Source organism: Octodon degus, unplaced genomic scaffold (genome assembly GCF_000260255.1).
Source record: "Octodon degus isolate 3935 unplaced genomic scaffold, OctDeg1.0 scaffold00010, whole genome shotgun sequence".
Taxonomy (NCBI): domain Eukaryota; kingdom Metazoa; phylum Chordata; class Mammalia; order Rodentia; family Octodontidae; genus Octodon; species Octodon degus.
In genome coordinates this window covers 13,558,027-13,575,935 of record NW_004524586.1, presented here as the reverse complement: position 1 = coordinate 13,575,935, position 17,909 = coordinate 13,558,027, and the positions used below count along the sequence as shown (strand labels likewise).

Here is a 17,909-nt window from a genome sequence, read left to right as displayed (position 1 = left end):
TCATATGAATTCATGTCCTTACGCTAAGGTTTGCTTTATGACTCGGGATGTAGTACATGTGGTATCTTGAACAGTAGTTCCATGTGCACTTAAAAAGAATATGTATTCTGTTACAGGGCATGTAAGTATCTATTAAATCCAGTTGGTTGATGGCATTTTTCAGTTCTTAATCCTTGCTGATTTTCTGTCAACTAATTGTATTGATTACTGGGAGCAATGTGTTAAAGTGTATATTTGTGCAATTTTCCTTTCAGTTTTATCAGATTTGGCTTCATGGATTTTAAAACTTCGTTACTAGGCACGTAAGTGCTTAGGGTTGGTATGCTGTCACTGTGTACCTCCTTTTCACCCCTGGGAATTGCCTTTGCTCTTAAGTCTATTTTGTTGTATATTAGCAGTTTTCACATTGCTGATGATGTGGTATATCTAGTTCCATTGTTTTACATTTAGTCTACCTATGCCTGTGGCTATTACTTGAAGTGGATTTCTTTTATATAGCAAGTGTTCATTTTTTAATCTATACTGACAGCCTCTATCTTTTTATTGGTATTCCTAAACCTTCTGCATTAACTGCAGTAATTATTGCACTTAGATGTTCTTAATTTTTTAAATTTATTTTGTATTAGTATATATTAGTCATACCTATTGATCACATCATCACCCAGACATTGTACCTGGACCTAATGTATCTTAATTCTTTTCTTCCTGCATTCCTCTCCCCTCCCTTCAACCCATAGGAAAAGCCAATGGAGCATGCCAGAGGATAGATATTTCGTAGAATGAGAAGGAGAACAAGGAAGAGAGAGGAGAAGGGAAGGAAGGGAAAAGAACAAAAGAGAATGGAAGAAATGAAGCAAAGCTTTTATAAATGGGAGGGGAAGAGGGTACATTTGTATTTGATCTAGCATTGTATTGTTTGTTTTCTGTTTCTTTCCTTTATTTCTCTGGGTCCCCCTTCCTTTCTCCTTTTGGACTATTTTGATATTGCTTTATCTGTTTTTTATTTCATCTCTCTCATTTTAAGTTTTCTACAGTTGCTGTAGGAATTGTGGTGTTTGTTTTCACAGTCAAGTCTTCCTAAAGAGCTTCTGGTAGGCATTCTGAAGCTCAGGGCTATGAACAGCCTATCACCTCACCTTTTAAATCAGAAGGTGTCCTTCCGTTGGCCCCATTCCTGCAAGATTTTCTAGGCTGTGCATAGAATTTTGTGCTGGCAGCTCTCTTCTTCCAGTGCATCAGCACATCGTTTGCTTCTGTTATGGTTTAGATCTAACGGCTCCCCAAACGTTATGTGTTTGGGAAATGACTGGCTGAGGGGGCAGAGTGGGCAGCCTGCTGTGAGGGGGAGGGTCTGGCTGGAGGAGGTGGAAGAGTGTGTCTCCCCTCCGGCTCTCCCCCGGCTCTGCTCTCCGGCTCTGCTCTCCGGGTGCCTGGAGGTGGAGAGCTTCTCCTCTGCCGAGCTTTCCCGCCTTGCAGCCAGCTGGCTGTGGGCTGAGAAATCTACAACCCTGAGCTAGAGTAAGCTTTTCCTCTTTTCACTTCTGCGCCTCAGCTGTTGCATGGCATTGAGGAGGAAGGGAACTAAAACAGCTGCACTCCACCTCTTGCTGCTGGTGGCCTCCAGGGTCCTTCAGAGAGCCGCCCTTCAGCGGCACACCCTGTTTCTCTCTAGTGACTTTTAAGAACTTTTTGCAGTCTTTAGCATTCAGAAGTTTGATCAGATTGCCTCTTGGCCGGGACTTTAGGTCTTGTTTGCAGTTAGTTTGCTGTGTTTCTTTCACCTGTACTTGCTTGTCTTTTGACAGTTTGGGGAAATTTTTAGCTATTTTTTAAATTTATGTACATTACACTATTTCTACTCCTATTGGAAATCTAGTGACATAAATATTAGGTCTTTAAACTGTTCCGCACATATCCAAGATTTTTCTTGTTCTTTGTTATTTTAAATTTTTTTTTTTTTTTTGCTTTGTTCAGATTGACTAGTTTCTTTTGACTTGTCTGCAGCTTATTAACTATTATCTCTGGCAGCTCCATTCTGGTTCTGATCCAGTGAAGAGCAGTTTCTATATTGAGTTATATCTCACTGCTTAACTTTCCACTTGATTATTCTTTAGACCTCCTATTTCTTTACCAGAGCTTTCTGTCTATTTGTTGGAAGAGTTTTCTCCTTTTTTGAAACTTGTTTTTATACTGGGTCTCTTTGCGTTGCTCAGATTCACACCTCAGCTTCCCCAGTAGTCGGGATTATAGTAAAGGCAACCGCCACGTGCCTGACTGCTTCTTACGGCATTTTTACCACGCATCCTTTAAAGTGTCTGTCAGATGAACCCAGCTTCCAGCTCAACTTTGGCATGGACTGATGAGCTTTTTCCAGGCAGGTTGAAAGTTTGCTAGTTATTTATATACTTAGTAACTTTGATGGTAGCCCAACCACCTTATGAAACTGGATCTTGCATAAATCTTACAGGTAATATTGATTTTTTTATTTTAGGAAGCATTCAACCTAGTTTGATTTAGTTCTGTAAGTTCCGTCTGCCCTTCTGTGTCCATCCCGTTTGTAGCCCTCTCCAATCTGTCTCCCCATGTGCTACTCACCCCTGGTTTGAACTTGGCAGTGTCTAGCCCTTACATCAGTTCTCAAAGTTTTTGATTTAGGGTCAGGACTACACACTACAGGTAGGCAGGCGAGCAGCTTACCTGGAAGGAAGAGCCTAGGAATATATACATAACCTTTTGGTGTGAAACAAATTTTCTTCATTGTTTGCAGTCTCCCTGGCACTTGCCGGTTCTTAGGTTCCTTTTCCAGTCTCCTGAACACAAAACTAGGCCACTGTTCATTCCATTCCTTACTCACTTCCAGGAACTGAGCCTAGATTTGGGGCCCAAAGAGCAGAGAAGCAAAGCTGTCTCTTCTGAGAGCACACCTCCTCCCCTCAGGAAGGGCTGCCTCTTTCTCTGGGGGGCAGGCTCCTATAGCCACTATGCAGCTCTGCGAACACCTTGGGACTCCTCAGGGGTCCAAGGCGTCAGGGTTCCGAGAGGCATGGAAGGAGTGTTTCCCCTGCTGTCTGAACACCAAAGGTGTCCTTTCTTCTACCAGGTGTTAGAGCCCTGGTGCGCCCCCACAAAGCCAGGCCTATGGTAAGTCCAGGCCAGGGACAGCAGGAAAAGCAGTGACCCATTCATCCTTTTGATGATGTTTCGTTCCAGTGTCCTGTTCCCCGGTCTGCCTACTTCTGTGACTTCCCACAGCCCTCACAACAGCAGCTGTCTGCTTGCTGCCAGATCCTGTGAAGGTGTTCTGTAGGAGGGGCCAGGTACAATGTCCATGGACCAGAACCAGAGCCCTGCTTATCTCTATTGGAGTGCTTCAGCTTTCCTTCAAAACTAACTCTGGTTGCTCCTGAGGATCAGCAGCTTGAGGTCACATGGCTGTGACCTGTGCCATGGTGCCCAGGTCCAGGGAGCCCCTTCCAGGTAACCTGTAGCTGTCATGAGGAGAAGCTGTAGAAATGGAAGCTCTACTCTTAGTGGCCACCCACGGCCACAGCCACTGAGATGTTCCTGGGCAGGGCCCTGCAGATAGCACAAGTCTTCCTGAGTGTGTCTCCCTCAACCTGGCCAAGGCAGAGCCCCAAGGGCTGGACTGCTGAATGACAGCCCTTCTTGAGAAGCTGTCATCTTCTGCAAAGGAACTGTGGTGGCTGAGAGAAAGGAGACTTCTTGACAAGCCTTTGGAAATGCAGTACTCTGCCTCACAGGGAAGGCACGCACAGTGGTTGAGCCTGAGCCCTGGTGTCAGAGGGAGGTGGCATCCAGGCCAGGCCTGCCCCCGACCGTGTGCTCCATGCCCAGCCATGTGCACTGGGGGCACAGGACGTGTTGTTGAGGGAGCTCTTATGATGATGTTCATGGCCACCAGGACAAGGAAGAGATTCACCTGAGATCAGCAGGGCACAGGCAGACTGCTCCCAGACTAGTTCTTCCCGTGGTACCCCTAAGTGTGCCATCTGCCTTTTCAGAGCTAGTCTCATCAAGTGAAGACTGCCTCTCCCCCTCAGGGTCCTGCTCACCCCCTCCCTTCGTGTGCATGGGAACCTCCTGTCCATTGTGCAGCACAGTTTACCCTGTGACCAGCATCCTGCCTCCTGCCTCTAACCTCTAGAGAGATTTTAGAAGGCTTTTTCAATTACGTGGTTATAGTGCATATGTTAAAATAACCAGTGAAGCCAAAATAAAAACAGCTCCAGCCTTCAGAAGAGTAAACTCAGAGACACAGCTCAGCCTCCAACAGAGCTTGCCTTGACCCAGCTATTCTGACACAGCAAGGATGCCTAGGGCCCAGCACAGACTAGAGAAAGGGTACATCTAGGAAGAAACCAGGAGAAAAGCTATGAAGGAAAAGAGTTACAGAATGTGGCCTGTGGAGGCCACTTCCCACAGCACAGGGTCATGGGCCTAGTGTTGGGGACACCCAAGCTAGAGAAAGGTGGTATGTTAGTGCTTTACCTTTGGACCGTCCACAATGGCTAAACTGGCCGCTGAGAACTCGTGTGATGATTTGAACCTCCAGAAATTGTGTTTTCCACGTGAACATATTCTGGTTTTTTTTTTTTTTTTCTGGCAGATTTTCCTACATTTTAGAAAGATTCTTGCCAATAGTAATTGTGGGTTCCCTTCGTGCAAATAGGGATAGTATGAGCCATCTGACTGTGGACAGGTTGGAGTCAAAGGCATTGTTTGTGAGAGCCATTTAAACTAACCAAAGCGTTTGTTTCCTATAGGATGAAGTGTGGTTTTCAGGTGAGTTTGTGAACTAATGTTCTTGATTGTGACTTACTACATCTTTTGAGTTATGCCACCCAATAGACTGTCTAGTGCATATCATTTAAGAAGCAGTTGTCTACAGGAGGATCACTATGATTCCTGCCTGTGCAATGAGACCCTGTAGACCCTCTACTAAATACATAAAAAGTAAAATAAGAAAGAAACCGTTTTCTACAACAAAAAAACAGTGAAGTTGAACATGTCCGGAAACCTCTGGTTGATATACAGATGTATGATCACCCCATTATGCGACACTCTTCCAACTGAAGAGAAAGGTCACCCTAATTTGGCAGTCATTCATCACAGCAGCGCTCAAGGCCAAAGCATGGTGAATGGCACTGGAAGGTACCATTAACTCTCAGACCCACTCCCGGCCCCAGCTGGATCACCCACCTCATTTTATTCCAACTGATTTACCCAAGTTCTGGGCTATTCTCCCAGAACACTGTGGCTGCGCCTCTTCCTGGGTCAAAGCCTAGAAGACAAGCCACCACTCTGCTTGCCATCGGGGCAGAGATCAGCATTACTTCTTTGAGCATCTAGAGCTGCTTCTGCTGTTTTTTTATTCCCCAAGACAAGGTCCCTAAAATCACTTCCTACAAGTGACACCGGGGTACCTTTCTCTCTGCTTTCTTTTTTCTTTTTTTTTTTTAAGTTAGGCATAACAACAGTAACAATAATAATGATTAACAGTGTGATTTCAAGCCCCTTTCTGAAGAAAGACAGTAAACAGAGTCTGTTTGCCTAAGGAAACCCTCCCAGCAATCAGCCTTTCACAACTGCATGTGCTAATGAACCCAAAGCTGTTAATGCGGTTTCTTCAGTTAAATTGATTCATGAATTTTGAAGAGAACATTATCTAATGAATTTTCTTTGAATAGAAAGCAATTAAAAGGACAAATCAGTCTGATTAACCCCAAAGTCACCCTCCTGCCACAAATGGTGTACAGTTTGAAATTATATCACAAAAAACTAGAGCACATTTGCTATCTTTTTGCCCTCTACTAATCCATGTAAATTAATGAACAACAAAGTTAATTTCTTTGATGACCCTTTTCTAGTATCACCTGGATTATGCTGATGTTTAATTTGCTTAATGTTATAATAAAGACTAAACAGATTTTTTTTCCCAGTGAAGTGATTATCGTACCCTTCAGTTAAGGAGTGATTTTTATTATTTAACATGCATGTAAGGGTGTGTTTCCTTTAAGAACCAAATCGCACTTTGCCAGCTTGGCACCAAGTGTAATGAATGCTCTCACGGACACACTCGGAAATGTGGTTTCTGCCCAGAGTCCTGGCCTTTGTTGTCACCATTCAGAAACTCCTGTCCCGGGAGTGCTTTGAGCCAGTGGGATGGGGAATGTGCCTCTCTCTCCAGTGCTCCCGAGCCATGTGTCCCCTCTGGAAAGACAATAGATATCGATTCAGACCGGCCTCCTTCGCGGGGCTGGGTTTCTGCCCTGCACACTTCACACCTAGAAAGCATTTCTAAAATCCAGAGGTGGCGAGAGGGATGGTGGCCACATGTTTCCCTGGTCATCCCTGCAGCAGGAAGCGGAGTGCATGTGATTTGATGTGACCAATTAGAATGAGAAAGTGTTATTTTATTTGTTCAGCCCTACTCATTAAAGATGCCCATAACCAAGGTCAGCGCCCGCCCACGCACGCACGTCACCAGGGCGTCTGGCACTCGGAGCAGGGGCCGAGGGCTAGCTTGCTCGTCGTTGGGTGTGCGCAGCTAGTGTAACACCCCTGCCCCGTCCCTGGCTCCTTGTACCTTCTGTGCCCTAGCTGAAGCGGGAAACGAACCAGTAGTCCAAGAAGCTTCCTAATTGCTAGGCAGGCAGGGCCTTCTCTGCTGTGTAACTGAGCTGTTCCCCAATGCCGATGTGCTCACGTGCCAGAAGTGTATCAGGTGGAAGTCCTGCGTGGAACATGGAGGAGTGGGAGGATTGTCCCATCTGAGCAGAGACGGGGAGGCCTTCTGCGGAGCCTGGCTGCTTTGTGCCCACCTCCCTCCCGTTTCTCCTCGCCTGTGACATGGTGACAGGGTACGGTGTTGTGGCTGTGTTTTAATTGACTGTAACACCTCTATTTGTGTTGTTGCATTTTCTGCTCCGGGACTGGCAGCTATTTATATCAGAGCTGTTGGAGCCGTTTGTCCAAATAACATCATTCTGCATTCTTGCTTTCAGATTCATTCACCAGACAGGTGTTATGGAAACTGCTGAAGGTTGTGAAATTCGGAGAAATGGTTTCTTACCAGCAATTAGCAGCCCTGGCAGGCAACCCCAAAGCAGCTCGCGCAGTGGGAGGAGCGATGAGAAGCAATCCTGTAAGTCCTGGAGACACGGGGTCAGGCTGGCCAAGGCCAACGGGGCACTGGGGGGTGAAGTGTCATTTGATTAAACATTTCAGGGCAACCTGTGTAGCTGGGGTGGGAAGGAGAGGAGACCTCTGGGATAGAGCCCATTGTACCACAACTACTTAGGCCCCTGATCATGGAGTGGAGCCTAGAGAGGTGGACAGGAAGGAGGTTCCGTTCACTTGTCCACTCGTTGGGTCACTCACTGCACAGTACAGAATGCTGGCTGCCTGTTGAGAGGGCAATATTCCTTCTGATGCCATGAGTGTAGTTCTAGGAGGCTGCACCTAAAATAGTGTGACCTCATCTCTCTGGGGCTACATTGTCATTGTCTCATGGGGCCCAGCATGTCCTGGGCCTCCAGGGCATGAACACAGGAGGTATACGACCCTACAGCACGGACAGCATGCTGCATCCACAGGAGCCTCACCAGAATAGCCCCTCTTGCGCACCCTTGTCCCTCCGGGTCTGTAGTCAGGTCTTACAGTGTACCCACAGAAAGGCCTGACTGTGCTCGCAGAGGATAGGCAAAGTACGGACCTTGTCTTCTCAGTCACGGCCCACATCATCCTGTGTGAACGTGGATGTCACTCACATCATGTGACGTGGGCCAGGCTGAAGCTCCACAGCCTGTGACACCGGGTGATCAGGAAGGGCCCTCACACACCCTACCGGGACAGCCTGCACCACCCTGAGAACCCCCTGGAATGCTCCTTCTCATCAGCCCCCATGCCTGGTGAGGGGATGCTATCAAGTTAGTAACGGTTTCTCCCTAAAGCTATGTGAGTCTCTAATATGATAGAAGAATGCCATCTTATCAGGGAGAGCAAATGTGATCATTGTATCGTGGGATGGGAAATTACTAAATCAGATAGACCCTACTTTAAATTTTTTTTTTCCTGTGGCTTTGCTGTATATTTTTCAAACTATTTTCATCCCTGCTCACAAGGGAGAGCCGGCGTTTTCACACCACAGCTGGCTGCTCCTACCGGCCTCCGTGGCAGCCTGAGGGCAGAGCCCTCTGGTTTCCAGGAGATGGCAATTACGCATCCTTTTGCACAAGACTGCATTATTATTCTTGAAAAAGCGGCTCCTGTGGGCTTGTGGTGGGTCTCATTGTCTCGTTGTGCACCCTGCTCAGGGGGAAGTTGTCTGCCTTGTTGAAATAAACCACATTGTCTGGGGCCAGACACAGCATGAGCCAGACTCACTCCCTGGTTCGTATCCTGGGTTTTGGTGACAATGTCGAGTGGTATAATAGTGTTTCCTCTTGTAACTGTTGTATGCTAATTGTAAGGTGTTGGCTACCAATGAATTTTTATAGTGCCTGTTGGATGCTTCCGAGTCTAATTTCTGAAGATGGTTTTTGACATCTCCAGCTTGATATCCATCTTCCCTTTGGAAGGCCAGCATCTTCTCCCAGGTCACAATTCACATTTGAGGCATTTGGCTTTGCGACAGGCAGAAGCAGACCAAATGCCTTAACTGTACTCAGTGCCACCCGAAAACATGACCAGATAACATTTTGTATGCCCTCCTTCTGCATGATTGCAGCTGCTGTTTCAGGCAGTGTTTCTCCCCTTCATGCCCTTGAGGGAGAGTTGGCCTTCTCTTCACTGAGATTTGAGTGTCTCTAGAGGTCAAGGTAGAGAAGGTGGCTGTGTGTTCCTCTGCTGGTTCCTGCAGCAGGATACAGCACACAAGTACAGTTTCATGTGTCCAGTTTGGGAGTGAAGCTGCCCTGTGTTTGTCCATGGATCCCTGTGTGCACACGTGAAGGTGGGAGCTGGGCCACCAGTGCCACCAATGCTGTTTGCTTCCTCCATCTGCGCAGACTACTGCTTCTGTAAAAGCAAGCTCCACTGACTGACATAAATGAGTTAGTAACCACCCCACATGCACATGCTTGTCTTATGTGACACCGGAAGTTTCGGCTCACTCTGCAGTGGAAACGCCATCACTGGCTAGTGACCTGCTCATGGCAGTATCCAGAAACATTTATTGTTCTGCAAGCCAGGGTGATTCTTTCTTCTGCTATTAATCTCTGTGAACATCTCTGTTCTGATACAGCCTCAGTCATCTAAATTGATAAAAAGGAGCCTTACAGGATTTAAAACCCTTAATGCCTAATATGCACATGTGCACATGCTGATGCTGTGCTAAGGTCGGGACTAGAGGAAAGAACAGAGTCAAAAGGAGGTTTCTCCAAGTAGCTGTCTCCCTCTCTCAGGATCCTTATCCCTCTGTGTCAGGAGCAGTTTAGGAGCTGCTAATCCCCTTCTCTGGCCTCTCTTTGGACTTCAGCTCATGCAGGGGCTTGAAGAAGGATGTGCAGAAGGATGCTGTGGGACCCAGAACTGCCACATATGCCCACGAGATGTGTCTCAATATAAGACAACCTGCAGCTGCACATCGTGCAGTAGCTCAGGATGATGAGTCCCCACCAAGATCCCCTGAAAGACTTAAGTAGGATAAATAGTTCGAAAGGGACCGAGGGACCACGAGACAAATGCCCTGGCTTGAGATGGGTCATGCCTGGTGTCCCTGTCCTTAGCAGGTATCTCCAGCGGTGCTAGCCACAAGGCCCACCTGGAGAACTGGAAGCATCACCCTGCTCAGGAATGGCAAGTTGAGAGGAGCTAACAGAAAACCTCTCATACTCAGGCTGAACAGAACAGTTGTGCATTTAAGAGAGTGAGGGTGAAAGAAATGGATTCAGAGTGTTATAAATACCATAAGTACCACATTGCAGTAACTCCTCAGGTGCCAGAATAAACACAGCCATAAGCTGTTCCTGTCACAGCACTAGTTATGAATATAGGTTTGTCCCTCTCTTTCCCAGAGAGGGAGTAGGTTTCATGGTATGGGAGTCTCTACCATCCTAGAATCTGTTTTCTTCCAAATTTTCCGGGGAGGACTCGCCAGCCCCATGGGGTGATCAGGCAGCCTTCTGGCAGGTTGTGCCCCACCCAGCACGGGAGGCTGGTCAGTGTTCTACTGTATCAAGTTGAAGACTCATCACAGCCCCCACCCCACGATGCCCCCTTCTACTTCATCCTCAGACAGAATTTGCTAAATGCAGTTCAGAGTCAATCGATACATGCACAGAGAGTTTCCCACCTTTTTCTAAACAAACGCATTCCTGAGGAGTTAGTTTATTCTCAGATTGCCGTGAGCGTTGATGACCCCCGAGTCTTGTTCTGCCACTCACCCAGATGGCTGTTGATAAAGATTTAGCATCATGTTCTAAGTGTCAGGGTTGTCAGTGGAGCTGAACCATTTGACCAGAAGAAAAAAACGCACAGGGAGCTATTGATTACAACTTCTCGGTGTCACTTGTTCACCAGGATTTAGGTATTGATGAGGCTGCGAGTGAAAACAAGCTTTTTCCCTTGTGGGCTCTACCCAGAAGAACAAAGGCGAAGTTGGAAAAAATATTCAGCCGGTTCCAGAATCAGAGGGATTCCATTATTGATTGAAAGGCCCCTTCATGTTATTTTTGTTGGAGACAAATCTATGGGTTTGGAAGTTTTATAGCATTTGTGAGAGGGTCTGCATAAGTGATGGATTCGGGTATTGGATGAATTAGATTTCACAGCATGAAGATTTCAATGCAGCTGTGATATTATGAGCTTCCTGGTTATTGATAAAAATTACATTTTATGCAGCACAGGCTTTAAAGACGAGGGCGTAGAGGGTAAGGATCCTTTGAAAATATCCTTAGGGCCCCAATAAATTTTAGTGGTTCATTGTTCTAGTAGTCAGAAACCTACCACCAAAACTGAAACAGAAACCGGGGTCCTGTTTCTGTGGTAAAAACAGTGCATATGAATAAGTGACCTGTTCCCATCACTGCAGACATGCAATAAAGCCTGGCTGTAGCTGTCAGGGTCACTGTCATTATTCGCCATCAGTTTAGTCTTTGTATTGATACACAGAGGGAAGAGGAAGACGTTTTTATTACTCCTTTTTATAATTTCATAGCGTGTTAGGAGGGAAGGGAGAGAAATCAAGGCTGGAAACTATCACGTGTGCCTAAGTGTAAGCTAGATTAAGTTAAATAACTACCTTTTTATCAGTCAGAACTGAAAATTAGGTGCTAATACTGTCCTCAGCAGAAACTGTTAGTGTGACTATTGTGTTTAACAAAAGCCACCACATAGCTGGACTTGGTGGCCCATGCCTGTAATCTCAGCACGGAAGTAAGAGAAATGCAAGTTCAAGCCCAGCTCAGGAAGACTTAATGATTTAGTGCATCCCTGCCTGAAAATACAAAACTGAGAGCACTGTTTAATACAAAGGCTCTGAGTTCAATCTGCAAGAATGACAAAAAGCCACCTATTGGTGTAAATATTCCATTTTACTGTTTTCTGTTGCCCCTTCCAAGGAGCCTGGGAGTCTGGGGCTAGATGCTGTCCGAGGTCTGTGGTAGGGTGACACTTCTGGTTTGGGGGGATTTTGGGGTTTTTTGGTTTGTTTGTTTGTTTAATGTATTTGGTGTAAGGTCTCACTAGGCAGCTCAGACTCATAGTGATCCTCCTGTTTTCAGCCTCCCCAGCACTGGGATTACAGACCTGTGCCACCATACCCAGACTCAGTGGCTGGCTCAGCGTGCCCAGGGGTGGGGTCAGCATGGCCTGTGGTGCTGGAGATTGAACCCCGATTCCTGTTCTTGCCTAAGCAGGCGCTTAGTCCGCTGCGCTATCTCGCTGGCCCAGGGTGACTACTTTTGAACCTGCTGAGCTCCACTTGAACAGTCCAGTCTCCTTTGCTCTCTCCACATCATGCTGATGGTCCCTGTGACTCTCCTAGACTGCATCTGCACATGTCACCATGCTAACCCAAACTTGTAGTCAAACCAGGATGGGCTTTGTGGGGTGAGGGAAGCCAGATCCCCTGCCTCCCGGGCCCCATTACCTGCCAGTATGGGTCACTTGTCCACAGAGTCCCAGCACCACATCAGTCCCACTTCAAGGAGCAGCAGGCAGTGCACATGTAAGAGCTGTGGAGATAACAGTGGATGGCTTCAGACTCTGCCCAACCCTTTAGGTTTTCTCTCTTGTAACAGTCTTGTGACTGTGGGTGGCTTTGTGTCCAGTGTAGGGGCTGAGACGACCTCAACCCCCTGGGACATGTATAACCGAGCCTTACAAAGGGAAACACATAGCAGATACAGTCCAGTAGTGAGGGCTTCAGTGATGCAGGCAACACTCCAGGAAGCAGAGTGTTCCCAGATAGAGAGCTCAGAGGTTTCAGATGCAGCATCTCTTAGCTGGCCAGCAGCTGGTCATTTTGTTCAGCTCGCTTTCCTTGGGGGACAGATAAAGGCAGGGAGTGCGAAGGTGACAGCACTCTCACTGCATGGTGAGCAGGAGAAAGAAAGGTGCAGATCAGGTGGGTGCCCAGCAACAGTCTGGAGCCTTCGCCCTTGCGCTCCTGTGGGAGTGGCTGGGTTTCTTGTCAGGCAGGCACCTGGGGCAGGGTAGCCCTGTGAGTGTGCCTGCTCTGTGCCTTCCTGCGGCAGTGAGCCGGAGTCCTCGCCCTCTCTGCAGCCGGCCCCGTTCCTGTAGTTGGACTCGTTGGCAGTTTACCTTCCCCACAAGAGCAGAGATCACCACACTTTTCCCCGTACTAAGGCATGTCACCACACATGTCGGGGTCACTGAGGTCTGTTTCCCCCCAGGGCTCTCCCACAAACCTTTTCCTTAGGCACACCTTGTTGAGCTCCCACTACATGGCTGTCCTGAGGAATGAACCCAGAACCACTCTTCTTAGGAACTACTTGTTGGAATCCTTAGGCAGAAGTGGCTGCAGAGCCTCCTGAGGTCCCCGGCAGCATATAGATGGGATGCGGCTCTTGGTGACCCCTGTGTGCGGCCATCCCTGGCACGCTAAGCATGCTGTGAGCTGTTTCCGCTGCCACCTAGGAAGACAGGTGGGCAGCCAGAGGCGACTCCACTCCCTGCGGCTTTCAGGAGTCCATTGATCCTACCTGTGCCTTTTCTACCTGTACTCTGAGCCATACAAGACATGAAGAGCAGATGCCTGCTATTCATTTTTTTAGGATAAATGTAGGATTGGAACAGATGACATGACCATGGTGTCTTCCAGCAATTTCCACCAGAATCAGACTTCCATTATCAGCCCTGCTGGCTGGGCTCAGGCCTCCCCAACCAAGGAATGCAGGAATAATAACTCTTTCTGTAATAATCAGAATACATGTGCCAACAAGGATGCGGGTCACGTGCAGGACCTGACAGTGTGCTGAGCTTCCTGGTTCTCATCCTTCCTCCCTTGCAGTGAGGACAGCTAAAGCCAGCACCGTCCCTCCACATGGTAACAAGGGCGGACCACAGCAGCTGCCCCACTCTCCACAGACCATGGGCCATGGCTTTTTCTCTCTCTCCCCTGAAGATTAAAAGCTAGAGGCAGCATTCTCTCCCCAAACCACCTGAGTGGGGAATCCACAGCACCTTGGCTGAGAGCCTGGTCTGGGGGGTCTTGCTAGGGTTGGATGGCACCAGCTGACCAGCCCTGACTGAGCATGGGCTGACCATGCATGCCTCAGCGGGGAAGGGATGGATTCTGGAGCCACTCAGATGCCTCTAAAATTTCCCAACGATGAAGCGAAAGGAAGATATCCTCATACCAGTGCAGAGTAGACAGGCTTTGGCCAGCTGTTCCTGTGATGGGCTTGGGGGTGAGTATTTCAGAGTTTGACAAAGCAGCCATGTACAGTGTATACTAAGGGCATGCCTGTGTCCCAGTAAAACCATATTTTTAACACCAGAGAATGGATGGTGTCAGGCCTGTAGCTGCAGTTAGCTAACCAAGTACCACCATCCCTGAGGCTTCCTGTCATAGTCAAGGACACTCTGAGTAGGTTGCATCCCATCCTGATTTCCGAAATGTAATTTTAACCTCTGAAGATATATATAATAAATTACATATTGCATGAACTTAAGTTTCTTATTCCCAAAACTTGGTGTAAAGGGTCTTCTGAGAGAGGCCCCCCATCCCACACCACAGGGCATGCGTCCCTACAGCCTGTGCAGGGGTCCCTGCCAAGGGTTCTGTGGGGGTGGAGGTGGGGGCGGGGGTGCTGATGCAGAGCTAGCACCCATGCCCCATGCCAGCAGCCTGCCTGGCACGAGCCCTGCCAGCTAGGTTTTGCTCAGGGTCTTGCTCTTGACCTCCAGAGACCTCACTATCCCAGAGCCAGACTTACGGTGGTGGCCCCTGTTTTTCAGATCCCCATCCTCATCCCATGCCACAGAGTAATCTGCAGCGATGGAACCATGGGCAACTACACCGGAGGACGGGCTGTGAAGGAATGGCTTCTGGCCCATGAAGGCAATCGGATAGGGAAGCCAGAGTTGGGGCTGGCCGGAACCAGGCTCAGGGCAGCCAGCAGCACCACCAACTCTCAGCTTACTGGCCGAAATTGAGTGTTTGTATTCAAAGTAAACATCTGAGTGACACATAGATGTAATGCCATATCAGAAGCAGGATGTGTGGTGGCACCACTATATTAAAAGAGCCAGATGTGTCCTGGGGGACATGGTGTGTCTGCCCTTTCTTGTTTCTACATTTTACAGCAGAATGAGTTCAGATGACCAGCCATTGTGTGTGGCATTGGCGCCCTTCTCTAATGTAGTCATTGTTCCATTTTTAATGTCCATTAAAATGGGGAGAGTGGAGAAAGCCTGGCAAGACTTAGGCCCCTGCCTGGGAAGGGGGAAGCATCTGGCACCCACAGGCAACAGCTGGCTGTCCAGCCCATTCCCACTGAACAGCTGACCCTAACCCAGCAGGGTCCCCAAGTGGCCCTTCCTTCCTTCCTTCCTGGCCAATTGTCCTGCTGAGATGATGGCTCACACTCAGCTCTGAGCGCTCCATACTCGGGTCTTACTGAGGGAAACTGGCCAAGCCAGGGAAGTGGGTGCTCAGAAGAAGTGTCTAGCATTGTTACTCCAGCTGCCAGAACAGCTGGTATAAGATGCATCCACAGACAGGATCAACTGAATAGAAAACAACTATTTTCCAGAAAGAGTTAGAAAGATAGCTTCTAAGACCTGGTTTTGGCTGAACTGGGACCTTTTTAGGTGCTCAGATCTCACTGCAGATCCTTGTCTCAAGGTCACACCTCAAAGCAGATCAGCCCACACATTCCAACAGTACGGGGACCTGTTTACAAATCTGCCATGTGCCACAATCTGGCATCTTTTTAGCCGTAAAGTTACTATGTCTAGAAATGGAGGAAAGACTTGGAACTGTGAGTATGGATGAATTTACAGAGCACGTGATATACGGAGAAAATAAACGGCACCCAACTGTGCTGCGGAAAGCTGTGTTTTTAGCACAGCTTCTCTGTGCCGGTGTGAACCACAGCAGGAAGCTCTTGAGGTCTGCACGTTTCCTGGATGGACATACAGCCTCCTAACTGCACGGTGTGGTTGTGCGGGGTGTCGCACCAGAGAAAATAAGCTGCAGGCCTCCCCCTAACCTACGCTTTCGATATCCCCGTCTTCCAGGCTACTTGTGGATATGCTTCCTTGAACATAAAAGACATGACCAGTACTCACTTGTCCTGTGCACTTGGTCAGTCTCAGTTGTTACGGAGCAAGTTGAGTCTTGCATGTGAAAGGTCCTGTAGATATGTGGTTTCTCAGGAAAGTGTTCTGGGCCGCCACACGTGAGCTGTGGACACCAGGACACTCCCATTGGCCTTACTGGGGTGTTTTAGCTCATTTTTTGAGCATATCTCATGATGAATAGAGGAGGCCAGGAAGCTGCACGGGAAGGGCCGGGATGCCTCCCGCATCCGGAGTTGTTCAAGGGTTGTGCTGTGCATATGCGTCCCCAGCACCACAGAGTCACCAGGAATCACTGCTGGCCGCCTTTTTCCTCTGCCTGGACACAGCAGCAAGTTCTGGTTCTCACAGGCACAGCTCCAGGCCCTGTGGCTGCCTGCCTGTGTTCTGTGTACACACGCTCCAACAGAGGGCACTGTGGCTGCAGTGTGCCCGGGGAGACCCCAGCCTCGCTCTGCTTTAGGATGAGTTTGAAAGTGGGTGGCAGGGTGGAACCCTCTCCACGGCTGCCCCCCACGGCCACACATGGGTGGACAGGTATACACACTGTCACTGCCCACCTTTGGGGGCTGAGCACACCTGGGTGCCCCACACCTCAGGAATCTCCTGTGTGATCTCCACGATTCTAAGTAGGGCCAGTCTTTGAAGGAGACCTGGGACTGTGCAGTCCTAGAGAGCTGAGCCCCCAGCTTGACTCAGCCGCATGTGGCCAGAGCACCTGCCTTCTCAAAGCCATCAACAGGACCTCGCAGCTTCGTGCAGCATGGGGCTGTGTGTAGGGCTGTTTAGGCTGTACCCTTGGAGCAATACAAAACCCACCTCTGTTCTCATCTCTGAAGGTTTCCTTGCCGCTGTCATAACAGGCTCGACAGATGCCCCGAGGTGGCCATTGACAGAGGCAGCAGTCCTCACGCCACCGTGGCTGTGTACTGCTCCGAGGACAAGCTCTGCAGAGGCCAACATGAAACACCAGCACAGGTCGCCTAAAGCCGCTTTGGCTCGAGGTTGCGGCGCAGCTTGTGAAAGTAAAGAGGCAAAGGAAAGGCATAAAGAAATACAAAAATATTTTCCAAATAAAAGAAATGTTGAAACAAGAAAGCTGTGTTCTTTGGCCTTGGCCCAGGGTGCCACTCACCTGCCGGGTCTCCCTGTCCAGCCCTGTGGTGCTTTGAATGCTGACATGGAGACCCAAGCGGCATGACAACCACCGCTGCTCCTGCCAGCCATGCGGCTCTCACCACTTCCAGAGACCAAGGTAATGAAAGCCTCAGAAACAATATTTGTTCTTGGAGAACCACATTTATAATGGAGCAGATGCCCTTGGCCAGGCAGGAGGTGCTTTGTGGGGGTGGAGGCTGTGTTTTTCTCCCACAGTATCCCCACTGGGGACACAAGGCAAGTAAATTTCACCCACTTCACTGCATTCTGTGGCACGTGAGGTGGTGAAATGAAAGAGCTTAAGTATTTACAGCCAAAAAAGAAAAGCTGTAATTGTGCAAGTGTAGCCATAATGGTGTTGGCTGATGCCCAGTCAGGAACTCTGAAGGGCTTTTATGAGAGAGTTTGCAGAACTGCAGGGTGGTTGTTTTCTGCTGCTCCAGAATCAACAGTTGGAGGGCTTCTCAGAGGAAGCAGTGGCTCTCCTTCAGGTAACTTAATTGGGATTTTAACTCTTGACACTTCCGGCACAGTGGACAACTTCCTAAGCACCCCTTACTGGCTCTGTCATGTGCTAGAGATCCAAATCATCTGGATTTCTTCCATCTAAATCTCTGCTCCGTGGCTCTCTACTACTGCCTGGTCATCCCAGATCCCTTCTGAAGGAGCCAAAGCACATTCAGCACAGGTTTGTTCATATGGAAACCATCTAACTTTGTTCCTTAGACCATTCATGAATGCCAGTGCTATCCAGCTCCTACTTCCTATAAAAGTGCAGATGAGGAACAAAAGCCTTCACACAGATTGCTTGGCACTGCCCCCCTTCCTCCTTGCTGTGTAATTGGTGGAGTTTTGAGGGGTTAGAGACAGTCTCGTGGGAGCTGTTCAGGGTGACTTCCATAGCAGAGCGAAACTCGCACAGATTCTGTTGTAACCCGGACCTATCTCCCATCTTGCCCACT

At 48.5% G+C, this 17,909-nt stretch overlaps 1 protein-coding gene across 5 annotated transcripts in view; it reads left to right on the top strand.

Moving 5' to 3' along the window:
* The window catches only part of Mgmt (O-6-methylguanine-DNA methyltransferase), a 325,209-nt gene extending 310,457 nt beyond the window's left edge, over positions 1 to 14,752 (top strand). For all 5 annotated transcript variants that reach the window (XM_023709104.1, XM_004625574.2, XM_023709102.1 and 2 more), the window contains exons 4-5: positions 7,026 to 7,165; positions 14,446 to 14,752. In XM_023709104.1, coding sequence (XP_023564872.1) covers positions 7,026 to 7,165; positions 14,446 to 14,643 — 338 coding nt within the window. In that variant the 3' untranslated portion in view covers positions 14,644 to 14,752. The remainder of the gene's footprint in view (positions 1 to 7,025; positions 7,166 to 14,445) is intronic.
* The last annotated feature ends 3,157 nt before the right edge of the window (positions 14,753 to 17,909 follow it).